A 16,688-nucleotide genomic window follows, 5' to 3' on the forward strand; every position below is an offset into this window, starting at 1 on the left:
TGATCTCTGTCAAATAAATAAATAAAATCTTTAAAAAAAAAAATGGGGCGCCTGGGTGGCTCAGCGGGTTAAAGCCTCTGCCTTTGGCTCAGGTCATGATCCCAGGGTCCTGGGATCGAGCCCCACATCGGGCTCTCTGCTCGGCGGGGAGCCTGCTTCCCTCTCTCTCTCTCTCTCTCTCTGCCTACTTGTGATCTCTGTCTGTCAAATAAATAAATAAAATCTTTAAAAAAAAAAATGAGTTTAGGGGGCACCTGGATGGCTCAGTCGGTTAAGTGTCCGACTCCTGATTTCAGCTCAGGTCATGATCTCAGGGTCCTTGCCCAGCACGGAGTCTGCTTCTCTGTCTCGCTCTCAAATAAAATAAATCTTTAAAAAAAAAAAAAAAAGTTTAGGACTTCAGATTCTGTGTATCTGAATCAGAGCCGAAAGCCCCATAAAGGACCATAGCTGGCACAGCAGGGCAGATGCGTCAGACACGGATGCAAGTCCTCCTGGCGCAGCCCTGATTTCACAGGCCCCTTGGCGCTCCGGAGTCCCTCCTCCCGCCCGTCTCTGCCGCTCTGCGCCTCTATCACCTCCTCCCTAAGTGCAGCACCTGAGAGATTAGCTGCTTCAAATACGCGAAAAGTAAAATGTAGAGATATATTTCATGGTGAGAAATAGCAAGAATTGATAGTGAAACTCTCTATGTAATAACAGTAAGTATTCTGGGAGCCAATTTAATCGCGTGGAATATGGAAATAAAAGGAAAAAAGCTGGTGGCCAGGTTTCAAGTGTCAGGAAGGGCAGAGAGCGGCGGCAGCACCCCCCGCCTGTCCAAATCCTCAGGCTGTTCCTCTCCAGCAGCCGAGGCTCCGTTCCTTCTGCATGACTGAGTTTCTGGGTCTATGACACCGTGAACTTCTATGCAAAATGTTGTATCTTTCTTAAAACTCAGAGCAGCACTGTTACTTCGTCTGCACAGGCACCTAAATCCCTGACCGCCTTCACCCTCAGTGTCGCCATAGTGAATGCCTCTCACGGCGACCTCACCGCACAGCCCCTCTGCGAGCTTTCACGCGGTTCATGCGGCTCCTCACCGCAGCCCTGAAAGAACCGCCGCCGTCCTGGTGTAGTGGGAGTTGCATCGGGGGAGAAGGTGTACATACTTCACACGTTCTTGAACGGATCTAAAACCCCAGCTAGACTTGCCGGTCTTGTAGGTAACAGGCAGTAAATCCTCCTGTATCTGTAAGACATAGCAGCCTGCAAACTTTTTTTTTTTTTTTTAAGTTCTGTCATCTTAACATCTGACAACTTAGGGTACACATAAAGGTTAGTCACTGGCCAACATCCTGACTCCTATGACCAAGTTAGGGTTTGGGTTAAAAAAAAAAAAAACTGGTGGGAAATGAATATCTCAATGGGTAATTCCCATCATGTAGAAAAGCTGCACAAACATGGTGAATGAGGCTTCTGGCACTTTCTCAACTCTGCTGTTATGAGCCACCTTGCAACCCCTTGCCTTTTTTGAAGGCTCCTAGCCGCCTCTCCCGCTGCGCTCTTCCACCGCATTCTGGAGATGGCGGCCGGAGACCGTCTCAGGATGTGGTATGAGAGACACTCAGGGTGGGAGAGAAGATGAAGGCGAGGGGAAAGCAGGGAGTAGGTGGAGGGGAGGTAATGTTGAAGAAGTTGTTTTTAAACTAATGTCTGAAGTCAGCAAAGTGAGAGCTGCTGATGTGTTTTATGGAACAGCAGTCAGTGGTCTCTGTACAATTATGACTCCTTACTATCTTCCAGAAGTAGGATTCAAGAGAAAGAGAAAGGCTTGGGAAAGGAGAGAAGTAACCTGTGTTTCTGGCCTTCAGTCCTCCTACAACCTGCTCAACAACCCAGGCAGATTTTTCTTCTTCCACCTCTTCTCACTGTAAACACTTCCCAACCCAGGAAGTTGAGAGAAGAGCCAGGTGCGCGGAGGGGAGAAGGCGCCACCCCAACTACACCCCGCCGCGCGCAGACTATTCTGGTTGAAGGCACGAAGACCCAGCAGGCTCAGGGAAGGCTTCCTGAGATCAGACAAGATCGGGCGCGTTCAGGGTGTTATGGCCGTCGCCTCAGGGAAAGCTTTTTGGCTTCTCTTTCAGAGCCTGAAAAAATTGAGATAGGGGGCCTATCTTCCTAGATAACTGCCAGAGTTAACTTTTTATATCAGAAAGGTTTATTCGCAGGCATGGCAAACATTTATTTACCAAACATTTGCTCTTCTCCTCTTCCTGTGAATGGTTTTCCTGCCCTCTGAAGTCCCAGGCCCCACCCCCCTTTTTCCTTAGCGCAGGATGGCACACAAGCTCCGGCTGCCCAACTGCCTTTGGGTCTCTCAGGTCTTTGTGGAGCTCTGTACAAAATTAAACGTTTCCCTCCTGGTAATCTGTTTTATGCCAATTTAATTATGACTAGGGTAGCCAACGAACCTAGAAGAGAAGAAGGGAAAATGTCCCCCCTCAACAACTCCCACATGCCTCAGCAAGTTCATGTACTGACACATACCCACAGATTGCTCACAGGGCATCTCCCTCCCCGCCCCCCAGCCACTCTAGTCCCGACACTCTGACCTCAAGGGCTTCAGCCTGCCATCTTGTACAAGTCTGTCTTCCCCTGCAGAACCATAAAGCCATAATCCCACCTCAGAAAATTAGAAAGGATTCTCTAATACTTAACTATCCAAAAACAAGGTCTCCTACAACTTGTGTTACACACTCAACAATCATTTGCCGAATAAATCTCCTTTCTCTACAGTACCATCTGCCAAATAAGCATCTAAGACACACAACCAGCAATACAGTTAACAGTGGATTAACAGGGCTGAGGTGCAGCATTTCTCCAACTCCAACAAGCTTCACAGGGACTTATGTGCTTAGCACCTGTTTATTATTTATGTTTCCTCAAGAGATAAGCTAAAATAAACAAATCAAATCAACTTTTGAAACAATTTTGCAGCTGACAACTCACACATTCCTGCCAAATTTCCCACCCTAAAACCAGAGGATATATTACTAGTAATTTCCATCTTGCTATTTTAAACTTCATAAATCTCCTTTTAAAACTTCAATTGCAGGGGGTGGGAGGTTGGGGGAACCAGGTGGTGGGTATTAGAGAGGGCAGATTGCATGGAGCACTGGGTGTGGTGCAAAAACAATGAATACTGTTACGCTGAAAAGAAATTAAAAAAAAAAAAACTTCAATTGCTTTAGATTTTTTCTTATGTAAATCAGTATTTGTAGCTTATTTTAAATCTTACTTTCCAATACATTTTTAAATAGGATGCTAATTACTTCTCTGGTTAAAAAACATAAACTATACTCTTACCCATCCATAAGCAGTACTTCGCTCATGTTCTTGAGTGACATCAGCTACATAGGCAAATATCACAGAGAATGTGACCGAGAAGACTCCAGACACAGAAATCATCGCAAAGTACCACCTATAAAAAGATTAATTACCAGGAGAGAGGTAGTGTGCATACACTTTTATAATCAGAACCAAAATATCATGTAAAGATTATAAACCAAAAAATAAATTTAAAAACAAATACATGTGTATGTATATTTAAAGATACAAAGGACAACTAATAAAATGATAAGATGGGGATGAAGTAGAAACACACCAAGTCTGTAACTGCTTAAAGGGAGTCAGTACATGCAGCTGAAAAAAATGAAAGAGTAAGGGGATATAATTTTAAAGGCAGGCAATAAAAGAGAAATAAAAAGTTAAATTTTCCTGGCTTTAGCTAACAAAAAGACACATACAGCAAATAACTTAAAAGAGCTACTACACAGGGGCGCCTGGGTGGCTCTCTGCTGGTTAAGTGTCTGCCTTTGGCTCAGGTCATGATTTCCGGGTCCTGGGACTAAGCCCCATGTGGGGCCCCCTGCTCAGCAGGGAGTAAAACTCTCGTCTCCTTCTGCCCTTCCCCCCGCTCTTGCACACAAATGCGCATGCTCGCTCTCTCTCAAAATCTTAAAAATAAGTAAAAGAGCTACATAAAAGCAGAAATCATAACAATATTAATGTATTTAAGACTAAAATTTAATTCACAGGCACAGATGCTTTAAAAAAAATCTAGTTAAGATACAACCAAACAAAATTCCACAGAACAAAATGTAGGGTTTATCCTGAGACATAAGGATATTTCAATATTAGAAAATCTAATAAGGGGATCGGGAAAAGATGGCAGGGGAGTAGGGGGCCCTATTTCAACCAGTCCCCTGAATTTAGCTGGATATCTACCAAACCATTCTGAACACTCACAAATCAGCCTGAGATGTAAGAATATATATCTGGATCTCCACAAACAGAATATCTCCAACAGTCTCAAGGTATGAAGCAGGGAGCCGTGATTCTGCGCAGATATTGGAAGATAAGCAGAAGGGAGAGGAAGCCGCCATAAGCTGATGCTGGGAAGGTGATATAGCACAGGAGCACAAGAGCGCCCCATGCTGGGAACCAGGTACAGACTGGTGGACCTGTGGTGGCCAGGAAAAGACTTTAGTGCAGGCCCCAGACGGGATCCAGGAGCTACAGGTGTGCGTGCGGAACTGGGGGTGGCTTGTGGTTTTAGAAGCACAAAGGGCAGAGACATGCCCGGCCCTGGCTATCACCACTGGGAGTTTTGCTGTGGGGTGCACAGACTGGGGAGGCTGTGGGTTTTAGCAGTGCAGACAGAAATGGAGACAGTGTGGCCTGGAGAGCTCAGTGAAGAGCAGACTGCGATTTCTCTGTCCTGAGACAGAGGATGTGGTCACTACTGCTCTGACTCTTGGAAGAAACGTGGAAAGCCGCCATGGAACGAAAGCCCCCCAAAACCAGTTTTCACTGAGCCCACACCCCGCACCCCAACAGGCGGCATGGCACCTCTGCCCAAGCAGGGTTTCCTGAGTAACAGCGCGGCAGGCCCCTGCCCTAGAAGACAGGCTGAAAGAAGAGGCTGCGAGCCCTCAGGTCCCTATAAAGCAGGTGCATCTTGCTCGGGTCGTGCTTAATACTTCCGACTCTGTACATTCCCTCAACCACCCCCCACAACAGAATGATTAAGTGGAGGAACCCCCAACAAAGGAAAGGATCAGAGATTGTGGCCTCTGCCACAGACCTAATGGATATGGATATAACCAAGATGTCAGAAACTGACATCAGAGCAACAATTATGAAGTTGATATTTAGGTTTGAGAAAAATATTAGCAAAGACACAGAATCTCTAAGAGCAGAAATGAGATCTAATCAGGCCAAACATAAAAATAATATGAATGAAATGCAATCTAAACTGGATACTCTGACTGCCAGGGTAAACGAGGCAGAAGAATGAACTATCTTTTGAAGCAGTGATCAAAAACCTCCCAAAAAACAAGAGTCCAGGGCCTGATGGATTCCCAGGGGAATTCTACCAACTATTTAAATAAGAAATAATATCTATTCTCCTGAAGCTGTTTCAAAAAACAGAAACAGGAGGAAAAGTTCCAAACTAATTTCATGAGCCCAGCATTATCTTGATCCCCAAATCGGGCAAAGACCCCCATCAAAAAGGAGAATTACAGACCAAGATGAACATGGATGCCAAAATACTCAACAAGATCCTAGCCCACAGGATCCAACTGTACATTAAAAGGATTATCCATCACAGCCAGGTGTGATTTATTCCTGCGCTGCAAGGGTGGTTCAACATTTACAAATCAATCAATATGACACACTAGTAAGAGAAGAGACAAGAATCATATGGTCCTCTCAACTGATGCAGAAAAGGCATTTGACAAAGTACAGCATCCTTTCCTGATTAAAAGTCTTCAGAGTATAGAGATAGAGGGAACATTCCTCAAATTCATAAAAAAACATCTATGAAAAGCCCAAAGCGAGTGCCATTCTCAATGGGGAAAAGCTGAGAGCTTTTCCCTTAAGATCAGGAACATGACAAGGATGCCCATGCTCACCACTTTTCTTCAACATAGCACTAGAAGTCCTAGCAACAACAATCAGACAACAAAAGAAATAAAAGGTATTCAGATTGGCAAAGAAGTAGTCAAACTCTCATAGCAGATGACATGATACTTTATGTGGAAAACCCAAAAGACTCCATGCCCCAATTACTAGAACTCATATAGCAATACAGTAATGTGGCAGGATACAAAATCAGGGCACAGAAATCAGTTGCTTTTCTATACAGATAATATAACTGTAGATCGAGAAATTTAGAGAATCGATTCCATTTATAACAGCACCAAAACCCCTAAGATACCTTGGAATAAACCTAACCAGAGAGGCAAAGGATCTATACTCAAGGAACTACAGAACACTTATGAAAGAAATTGAAGAAGACACAAAAAGATGGAAAAACATTCCATGCTCATGGACTGGAAGAATGAACATTGTTAAAATGTCTATGCTGCCCAAAGCAATCTTTCAACCCCTATCAAAATAACATTGGCATTTTCCAAAGAGCTAGAACAAACAATCCTAAAATTTGTATGGAACCAGAAAAGACCCCAAATCACCAAGGAAATACTGAAAAAGATAAACAAGCTGGGGGCATCATGTTGCCTGATTTCAAGCTACGTTACAAAGCTATGATCACTAAGACAGCATGGTATTGGCACAAAAACAGACACATAGATCAATGGAACAGAATAGAGAGCCTAGATATAGACCCTCAACTCTATGGTCAACTAATCTTTGATAAAGCAGGAAAAATATCCCATGGAAAAAAGACAGTCTCTTCAATAAATGGTGCTGGGAAAATTGGACAGCTATATACAGAAGAATGAAACTGGACCATCCTCTTGCACCATACACAAACATAAATTCAAAATGAATGAGAGACCTCAATGTGAGACAGGAATCCATCAAAATCCTAGAGAATAACACAGGCAGTAACCTCTTCGACATCGGCCACAGCAACTTCTTACAAGATATGTCTCCGAAGGCATGGGAAACATAAGTGAAAATGAACTTTTGAGACTTCATCAAGACAACAGTCTTTTGCACAGCAAAGGAAAGAGTCAACAAAACAAAGAGGCAACCCACGGAATGAGAGAAGATATTTGCAAATGATACTACAGATAAAGGGCTGATATCCAAGATCTATGAAGAACTTTCCAAACACCCAAAAACCAAATTTTCAAGTCAAGAAATGGGCACAAGACATGAACAGACAGACACTTCTCCAAAGATGACATACAAATGGCTAACGGACACATTAAAAAATGCTCTATATCATGAGCCATCAGGGAAATTCAAGTCAAAACCACAATGAGATACCACCTTACACCAGTTAGAACGGCTAAAATTAACAAAGCAGGAAACAACAGATGTTGGTGAGGATGCGGAGAAAGGGGAACCCTCTTACACTGTTGGTGGGAATGCAAGCTGGTGCAGCCACTTTGGAAAAACAGTACAGAGGTTCCTCAAAAAGTTAAAAATAGAGCTACCCTATGACCTAGCCACTGCACTACTAGGTATTTACCCCAAATATACAGATGTAGTGAAAAAAAGGGGCACATACACCCCAATGTTCACAGCAGCGATGTTACAACAGCCAAACTGCTGAGATGCCCTTCAGCAGACGAATGGATAAAGACGTGGTGTGTATATACAGTGGAATACCACACAGCCATCAGAAAGGGTGAACACCTACCTCTAAATCAACATGGATGGGACTGGAGGGGATTCTGCTGAGTGAAGTAAGTCAAGCAGAGAAAGACAATTATGATATGGTTTCATTTATATGTGGAACATAAGGACATAAGCATAGAGGACATTAGGAATAGGAAGGGAAAAATGAAGTGGGGGAAATCAGAGAGGGGGACAAGCCATGAGAGACTATGGACTCCGGGAAACAAACTTAGGGTTTCAGAGGGGAGTGAGGCGGGGGGATGGATTAGCCTCGCGATGGGTATTAAGGAGCGCATGTATTGCAATGAGCACTGGGTGTTATACGCAAACAATTAATCATGGAACACTACATCAAAGACTAATGAACTACTGCATGGTGACTAACTTAGCATAATAAAAAATTCTTTTAAAAAAAGTATCTATTAATATAATTCTTCATAGTAACAAATTTTTCAATGCACTCAACACTCAAATGATGAAACATTACAACATTTGCTTTATATACATGAGATGTTAAGTCCATTATCACTTTTACTTAGCATTATTCATTAATCAATATAAGCAAAAGCAACAGTATGAAAATGGGAAGGGAAGAGGCAAAATCATTTGAAAATCTAAAGAAAAAATATTTTAAGATATTGAGAGGACATTAAAAAAGCCCTCATTTATTGGAAAACCATGGAAAAGCATGACTTGTACTTGGAAAGACTCAATAATTATTTAATAAAAATTCATCATCCCGCAGAAAATAAAAGGACCCACTAAACCAACATATTTATAATTTAACAAATACTGACATAAAATTATCATATGATCAAACAAGGGCATTTTCACATGATCCAAAAAAGAAATAATAATGCATTAAAACACACATGCACACACACACAAAACCTTTCATTTTAAGGTGTGTTCTTCACACCTTAGGACGAGCATCTTGGCAACAGAAATTCTGGCCAAATACCATCTTCTGGAACCAAGAAAAACAACTAAGGTACAGCTCAGGTGCAAATTCCAAACCATCTCTGGTACTTAGTTATATGTTAGGTATTCTCTCCCTATTTATCAAGAAAAAATAAGATCAAATTCATATTATGATTTAGAACAGTCTCTTGGTCTCACTACCGTGTACTCAAAAGTGACTTGTGTCTATTGATGTAAACTTTTTTCATCGGTGCCCTAGAGAGCAGTGAGATGACAACACATTTACAGTCAGCTGAGCCAAAGGGGTGAGTACAGGGACTGTCAGCCCCTCCCAGGACCCAATCCTTTAACTGACTTGGGCAACAACAGCTGCTTTTAGAGACATCTTTTTTTTTTTTTTTTTTTAAGATCTTTATTTTATTTGACAGAGAGAGATCACAAATAGGCAGAGAGGCTGGCAGAGAGAGGTAGAAGCAGACTCCCTGCTGAGCAGAGAGCCCGATGCAGGGCTTGATCCCAGGACCCTGGGATCATGATCCAAACCAAAGGCAAAGCTTTAACCCACTGAGCCACCCAGGCGCCCCCCTTGGAGACATCTTTAAACATCTTAGAGCCCAAATTGGCTTTCAGTATTACCAAAGAAATCAAATATAAATACAGGTATCAACTGCTTTGAAATGGTTAAGAAATGCTTTGCAGACGTATTATTCACATGTGACCCAAAACAAAGCCACTCACCAAGGGCTGATCCTCATCAGTGGAATTGGGAAGCAGGTGAAGAACACGGTGCCGAGGAGAAAGGGTTTCCTCCCCCACACATCAGACAGAGCGCCTATGAGGGGGGCACTCAGAAAAGACAGCAGGCCCTGGATAGGAAAGCAGAAACAAAGGTCAAATTTACAATGTGGTCCCCCAATCACTTGTAATTCTTACTTTCTGAATGCTCCAATTTATTTCACTGGCCCCAAAACAGACTAATTTGAAACATTAAATATAAAGTGTCATTTAAAAACATTCTAATGAAATAAGTCAAGCAGAGAAAGACAATTATAATATGGTTTTAGTCATATGTGGAACATAAGGAATAGCACGGAGGACCACTGGGGAAGGAAGGGAAAACTGAAGGGGCAGAAATCAGAAAGGGAGAGGAATTATGAGAAACTATGGGCTCTGGGAAACAGCTAAAGGTTTCAGAGGGGAGAGAGGAGAGGGATGGGGTAGCTGGGTGATGGGTTTTAAGGAGAGCGCATACTGCAATGAGCACTGGGTGTTATATGCAATTAATGAATCACTGAACACTACATCAAAAACTGATGATGTACTACACAGTGGATAACTGAACAATGAAAAACCCTACATCATTACAAGTCAGCCCATTAGCACGGTCTAACTGCCCAGAGCAGTCAATTTACCATTAAAATTTCATTTGTTTATTGCCCAAACAAATAAAAACAGGACTGGAAAAAAAAAATCCTAACAAATTTCTAAGCATGCTGTTAGAAAATGGAAAATGGTGGTGTGGGGGGGAGCTTACTTTTCTGGAGAAGCAGTGATATGAACTATGTACACCTACAGATGGCCCATGAGATGAACACACACCAAGCATGCAGCAAGAGGCCAGAAACTTAATTCAGTTTAATAAATATGCATAGCTCCAAATCGTGCTGCAATGAAGACACTTTCTTGCCTACTTGGCCCCGACCCTGATCCTCCCTACAATATGTGCTCCCCTTATGAGCTGCAAACCTCCATTCCAATCCCTTCTTTAAACCCTGGTCTTGGGTGGTCTTGGGGCACCTGGGTGGCTCAGTCACTTAAGTGTGCGACCATTGGTTTCAGCTTGGGTCATGTCGGAATCATGAGACTGGGCCCTGCATCGGGCTCTGAACTCAGTGCAGGGACTGCTTTAGAGGCTCTCCTTCTTCTTCCCTCTCTGCTCCTCCCCCTCATTCATACTCCCTCTCTCTAAAATAATAATAAAAAATCTTTAAAACCCTGCCATAGCCTCCATTGTGCACAGTTTAAAACTTTTCAGCAGGTACTTATGGGTGAAATAATGAGTTTCTGAACTTAACTTTTATAAAAAAAAATGAGTAGGGGAAAACGGAAACAGAGGAGACAAGAGTAGGAAAATGTTGATAAATAATGAAATTGGGTGCTAAGTGCATGGGTGTTCACTGTATTTTCTACTGCTGTGTATCTGAAATTGTTCAGCATTGCATACACAAAGTACCCTCCAAAATCCAGCACTTAACACATATTCTGTGCTTTTGGCTATATGTAGTACTTCTTAGTTTTCTGATATGGCATTTTCCTTTGTGCCAACAGGACTTCGCTGTGCCTGCATACACTTCCCACACTTAAGACTTCATACAATGTTTTAAAATATGCAATTTTTAAATAAAAAAAATGAGAAGGCAGATGGCTGGGTGGCTCAGTCCCTTAAGCGTCTGCCTTCGACTCAGGTCATGATCTCAGGGTCCTGGGATTGAGTCCCACATCAGGCTCCTTGCTCAGTGCGGAGCCTGCTTCTCCCTCTGTCTGCCACTCCCCTGCTTGTGCTCTCTCTCCCTCTCTCTTTGAAAAGTAAATACATAAAATCTTTTAAAAAGGCCAAACATTAAAGAAATATTTAAAGTAACATAGTTTTTACAGAAAAAATATACTGTCTTCCAGATTATGGATTTTAAATGATAATTTAATCTATCCATTAAAAATACTATTTTAATCAAATTCTTAGTAACAGTGATAGATACTGAAAACATCTTCTGGGACAACCTATCCCCCCTCTTTTTTTAAGATTTTATTTATTTATTTGAGAGAGCGAGAGAGAGAGCAAGAGAGGGGAGGTCAGAAGGAGAAGCAGACTCCCCGTGGAGCTGGGAGTCCAATGCGGGACTCCATCCGGGGACTCCAGGATCATAACCTGAGCTGAAGGAAGTTGCTTAACCAACTGAGCCACCCAGGCACCAGACAACCTTTTTTATTAAGATTCTAACATACAATCTCATGCAGCTGACCCCTGAAGAACACAGTTTGGGGCACCAACACCCTCTACATCATGTAGTCAAAAATCCACATATGGGGGCACCTGGGTGGCTCAGTTGTTAGGCGTCTGCCTTTGGCTCAGGTCATGATCCCAGGGTCCTAGGATCGGGCCCCACGCTGGGCTCCCTGCTCAGCGGGGGAGTCTGCTTCTCCCTCTTCCTCTGCTTGTGTACTCTCTCAAATAAATAAAATCTTTTAAAAAAATCCACATATAATTTTTGACTTCCCCAAAACTAAACTGTTTGACCAGAAGCTTTATCAATAATGTAAACAGTTGATTAATGATATTTTGTATATCATTATTTGTATATTTTATGTATTACATAATGTATTCTTAAAGTAAGCTAACGAAAAGAAAATGTTAGGAAGATCGTAACCGAAAATACATGACAGCCTAAAGAAAAAAACAGTCTGCAAGTGAACCCATGCAATTCAAACCTGGGTTGTTCAAGGTCAACTGTACTTGGCTCTTTGGAAAACATGAATTTCTACAAATCACTTTTCCTACCCCAGAATGATGTCTTTACTACCCGACCTGGCCCCAGATGCTATCAGGCCACATTGTGAGAGCAACAGATTGAGGGTATTTGTACCCTGACAGAATCTGCAAATGAGAACAAAATGTTTAAAAAGTAACACCAGACAGACCTCAGACCCCTTTTCTTGATCAGAAATACCACTGATTCTCATTACCCACAGCAGTTATGTTCTATAAGGCTGCGAGAAACACTGAACTAGAGAACGTGGAACCACTGCTCCTTAGCTTCCTGTAAGGCTCTGGCCACCTAATTCCATTAACTGATCAATACACAACCATGATTTATCTGTGTTTCTCTTTAAAGACACTATACTTACTATATATTGTTGACCGATGAACACTGAACTCTAAATCAACAGCACCATGACTCGTGCCTTGAATGAGGCTTATCTGACAGTATATTCTCCATAAGGCACATCACAATATCCCACGCTTAAAGATACTAGTCAGTACTGCTGCACTACCCTTGGGTACATTTCAAATAGCCAAATCACCAACAAAAGACACGAAGATGCAAAAAACGTGGCACTAAATGGACCACAAGGACAGAGGTACAGAGTAAGACCTCAAACAGACAGAAATTCGAACTCAGCTAGAAATGAGGGGCTGGTACCTGACACTCCCCCTCACCCAGCGGGGCATGAAGGACCACGGAAGCACTGTGTTGATCTGGGGTCACAGATAAACTCACTGAGTAGGTGGATTTGCAAACATGAAATCCAAACATAATGAGGATCAGTGGGTACTATGCTATCCCAGCCCAACCAGTACTAGATGCAACACGGTGTGTAGGAGTCTGGGTGCAGATGGCAAAATTCACCAACGGCTCACACAGTTGCTACAGTTAGTTAACTTCCCAGCAGACGTGGGTGTTTACAGTGGCATAATTAATTGACCAGTATTTTTTTAAGATTTTATTTTACTTACTTGACAGAGGGAAAGAGAGAGAGAGAGGGTACAAGCTGGAGAAGCAGCAGAGGGAGGGAGAAGCAGGCTCCTCACTAAGCAGGGAGCCCGACAACGTGGGGCTGGATCCCAGGACCCCAGGAGCATGACCCGAGCCAAAGGCAGACACTTAACCAACGTAAGCCACTCAGGCGCCTTGGCCAGTATTTCTGACATGATTAGAGTTTATCGTTCAATTAAATGCAATTATCCAAGTAACATTTTTTTTCCAAGTAACATTTTAAAGCATACATAGAATGACAAAACTCACCTGAAGCAAACATACATGAATTTTACACTTCATATAGCCATCATAAAAGTTTTAAGCATACTATTTCCTTAACATATGCAGTTGGCAAATATCTGAAACAGCTGGGTTATTTTTAAAACTAAAAATGTTTTTTTGTTTTCTTTCAAATAGCATAATTAACTTTGCAAATGAATGTGAGGGAGCAATGGCTCCACAGAATAGAGTACAAAGTCATTTAACTACTTCTGAAAATTTTCACTTTTCCTTAAAAAAGTTCACATAATATGACAAATTTTCAGTATTCTTTAATAAGCTATGAGGAACTTGCAACATGTAGACTTGGTTACCCCCAAATTAGATTTGTTCATTTTCTAGATTCTAGATTTTAGATCAATTTTAGATTTGTTCAATTTCTCATTTCTTAAAAGATCAGAGAAAATCATACACCAATGGAACTGTGTTTTTATTTGTGTAATTGACTAGAACAAATATTTTCACACAAAAACAGTATTAACACACGGTTACCTCTCTGATTTAGGGCCCACTGAGACCCCACACAGTACAGAGCTTCCCTTCAGAGGGTACGCATCAATCAATGCAAGAGGGCAAATGAGAAATGTGACACATAAAGTGATTTTAATTTGATTAAAGTTTGGAAAAGTCAATCTGCAAAGCTGGAGAAGGGTCAAAGAACAGTTGGTGCCAGAGCCTTCAAGGAAATAATAATACAGGCAGGAAGGCTAGGGTGTTGTTTTGTTTTGAGGTAAAGGACCAAAGTAGGAAAGAGTCACTAAAAGAAAGAAGAAATAAAAAGCAGATGAAGGTGAAATTGTTTTAATTAAAATATAAGTAAATAGACTTTTCCTACTTAGAAGTAGTAGGTCCCTACTTCAAATCCTGACTCCAAGAAAGCTCAGTGTATGTTCTAAAGTATTAACGGTAACATCCACATATGCCAAACTCTTCCACACCTTTCATACACGTGTCCTGACGCTGTGACGTAGGTGCTATCAGGTGCAAGCAGCTAGCCTGAGGCTCGTAAGCAGCAGAGGCAGGTTTTGGCTCAGATATGAGGTGGCTTCAGAACCCGAGTCCCAACCCATAAGTCCACAATTCAAACCAATTCTTAATCTGTTAACATTTCAGGGTCTCCAACCTAAAGCACATAAAGTACTAGTCTTTCCCACTTGTGGGTACTCTTACATGTTTATTTTATTTATTTTATTTTATTTTAAATATTTATTTTGGGGGTTGGGGGAGAAAGCACACAAATAGGAAGAACAGAGGATCCCAGGCAGACTCTATGCTGAGTGTGGAGGCTGATGCGGGGCTCTGTCCCCCAACTATGAGATCGTGACCTGAGCTGAAACCAAGAGCTGGATGCTTCACTGACTGCCATCCAGGCACCCCACACCTAATTTAGTAAATGGATGAATTTGCAGTCTATCATGAAAAGTCTGTACTTAAAACATGAAGCATTTCTCAAGTAGGTTGTCTGACAATTGTATTTACATTTAATAAAAAGGATAATCTTTAGGGGCGCCTGGGTGGCTCAGTGGGTTAAAGCCTCTGCCTTCGGCTCGGGTCATGATCCCAGGGTCCTGGGATCGAGCCCCAAATCGGGATCCCTGCTCAGTGGGGAGCCTGCTTCCCTTCCTCTCTATCTGCCTACTTGTGATCTCTGTCAAATGAATAAGTGGAATCTTTAAAAAAAAAAAAAGGATAATCTTTAAATTTTTGTCCAAATTAAGAATTATTCTGTGTGTGTGTGTGTATGTGTATGTATGTAGGGAAACCGTTCTGTACCTACTAATATCAAAGAGTAGCGTGAGGGAATCTTAAAGATATCTTGTCTTTGACTCTTTAATTCTTAAAAACATCAACCAACAAGCGCCTGGGCAATTCAGTTAAGCATCTGATTCAATTTCGGCTCAGGTAGTGATCTCAGGGTTGTAAGACGGAGCCCCGCGCCAGGCTCCACACTCAGGAGGGAGTCTGCTTGAGATTCTCTCTCTCCCTTTGCCCCTACCCTCACTTGTGCGCACTCCCTCTCTCAAATAAATAAATAAATAAACTTTAAAAAATGTCAAAAGTTTCCGTGTGTACTTATGCTAAGCTACTATTGCTGATTTAATTCATTTAAATAGCAGAATGAGACAGATGAGCAGCAGCTCCGGGCACTACAGAAACTTGACTTATTAAATATCCCTGGGAGAGCATCCTGGCAGAGGATCTACTTGCCATTTCCTTAATCAAAGCTGATGGTCAAGTCTAGACTGAGAAGCAGCACATCTGCATGTGAACCCCTGCGGCCACCCCATTAGCTGGCCTGGTGGGTCTTCTACTTTTCCCCTTTCCCCAGCCTTCACTGTGATGTCAAAGCTAGACCAGATCATCACTTCCTGCTTTAGCGCTACCCTCTTCATACTGATCACTCTAGGCGTAAACCAACCCTGGACACGTGACCTGCTGAGTCTGGGACACTGATATGTGTACTTTTGTAATAAATATAAAACATAGCTGCTGAAGAGAAAAGTTTCAACAAGTTACAAGGCAGACGTCAGGTCATCAGACCAATTCGTTTTAATGATGAAAACGATTACAGTCAGTCCACCTGCTGCTATCAACCAGCAGTCATAACGAGACTTCATCAGCCAAGTCACACCTGGCTCTCAGTCTGGTGTAACATTTTTGACAAAGTGTAGCTACAAATACTGTGATGCTGTCACCTTGGCTAGGCTGTAGCACCCAGTTGTTTCATCAAATGTAGTGTGGGGGTTCCTGTGAAGGTTATTTTGTTGCAGTTGCTTTTAAAGTAAAGGGTATCACCTTCAATAATATGGGAAGAGGCTCGTCCAATTAGCTGACGGCCTTAAGAGCAAAAGCTGAGGTTTCCAGAAGAATGACTTCTGCCTTGGGACTGACTATAGGATCAACTCCTGCCTGAGTTCAGCCTACCCGACAAATTTCAGACTTGCTAACTCCAAATCATCTGAGTCCATTTCTTAAAATAATTCTTTCAGTGTATGTTATTAATCTCTTAATAACTAATGAAAAGAAAAAAATTTGCTAATATTTATTTAGATTGTAATTTCAAACCTTAGGAAATAAAGTGTTTTATTTCCTTATAAAAAACTTATCGGGACGCCTGGGTGGCTCAGTTGGTTGGACGACTGCTTTCGGCTCAGGTCATGATCCCGGAGTCCCGGGATCGAGTCCCGCATCGGGCTCCCAGCTCCACGGGGAGTCTGCTTCTCCCTCTGACCTTCTTCTCACTCATGCTCTCTCTCACTGCCTCTCTCTCAAATAAAAAAAAAAAAAAAAAAAAACAAAAAAAACTTATCA

The 16,688-nt window shown here is 42.1% G+C and overlaps 1 protein-coding gene across 5 annotated transcripts in view; it reads right to left on the reverse strand.

Annotated features, from left to right (window-relative positions):
- The window catches only part of MFSD14B (major facilitator superfamily domain containing 14B), a 71,142-nt gene that overhangs the window by 13,657 nt on the left and 40,797 nt on the right, over positions 1-16,688 (reverse strand). For 3 of the 5 annotated variants that reach the window (XM_032866482.1, XM_032866480.1, XM_032866481.1), the window contains exons 4-5: positions 9,301-9,428; positions 3,352-3,466 (exon numbers count right to left, since the gene is read on the reverse strand). In XM_032866482.1, the coding sequence (XP_032722373.1) occupies positions 3,352-3,466; positions 9,301-9,428 (243 nt within the window). Of the gene's footprint in view, positions 1-2,296; positions 2,457-3,351; positions 3,467-7,662; positions 7,698-9,300; positions 9,429-16,688 lie in introns of those variants that run through there. The other 2 variants (XM_032866483.1, XM_032866484.1) reach the window with 2 other exon arrangements.

This window comes from Lontra canadensis, unplaced genomic scaffold, assembly GCF_010015895.1.
Source record: "Lontra canadensis isolate GAN:19392208 unplaced genomic scaffold, GSC_riverotter_1.0 scaffold31, whole genome shotgun sequence".
In the NCBI taxonomy this organism is placed as follows: domain Eukaryota; kingdom Metazoa; phylum Chordata; class Mammalia; order Carnivora; family Mustelidae; genus Lontra; species Lontra canadensis.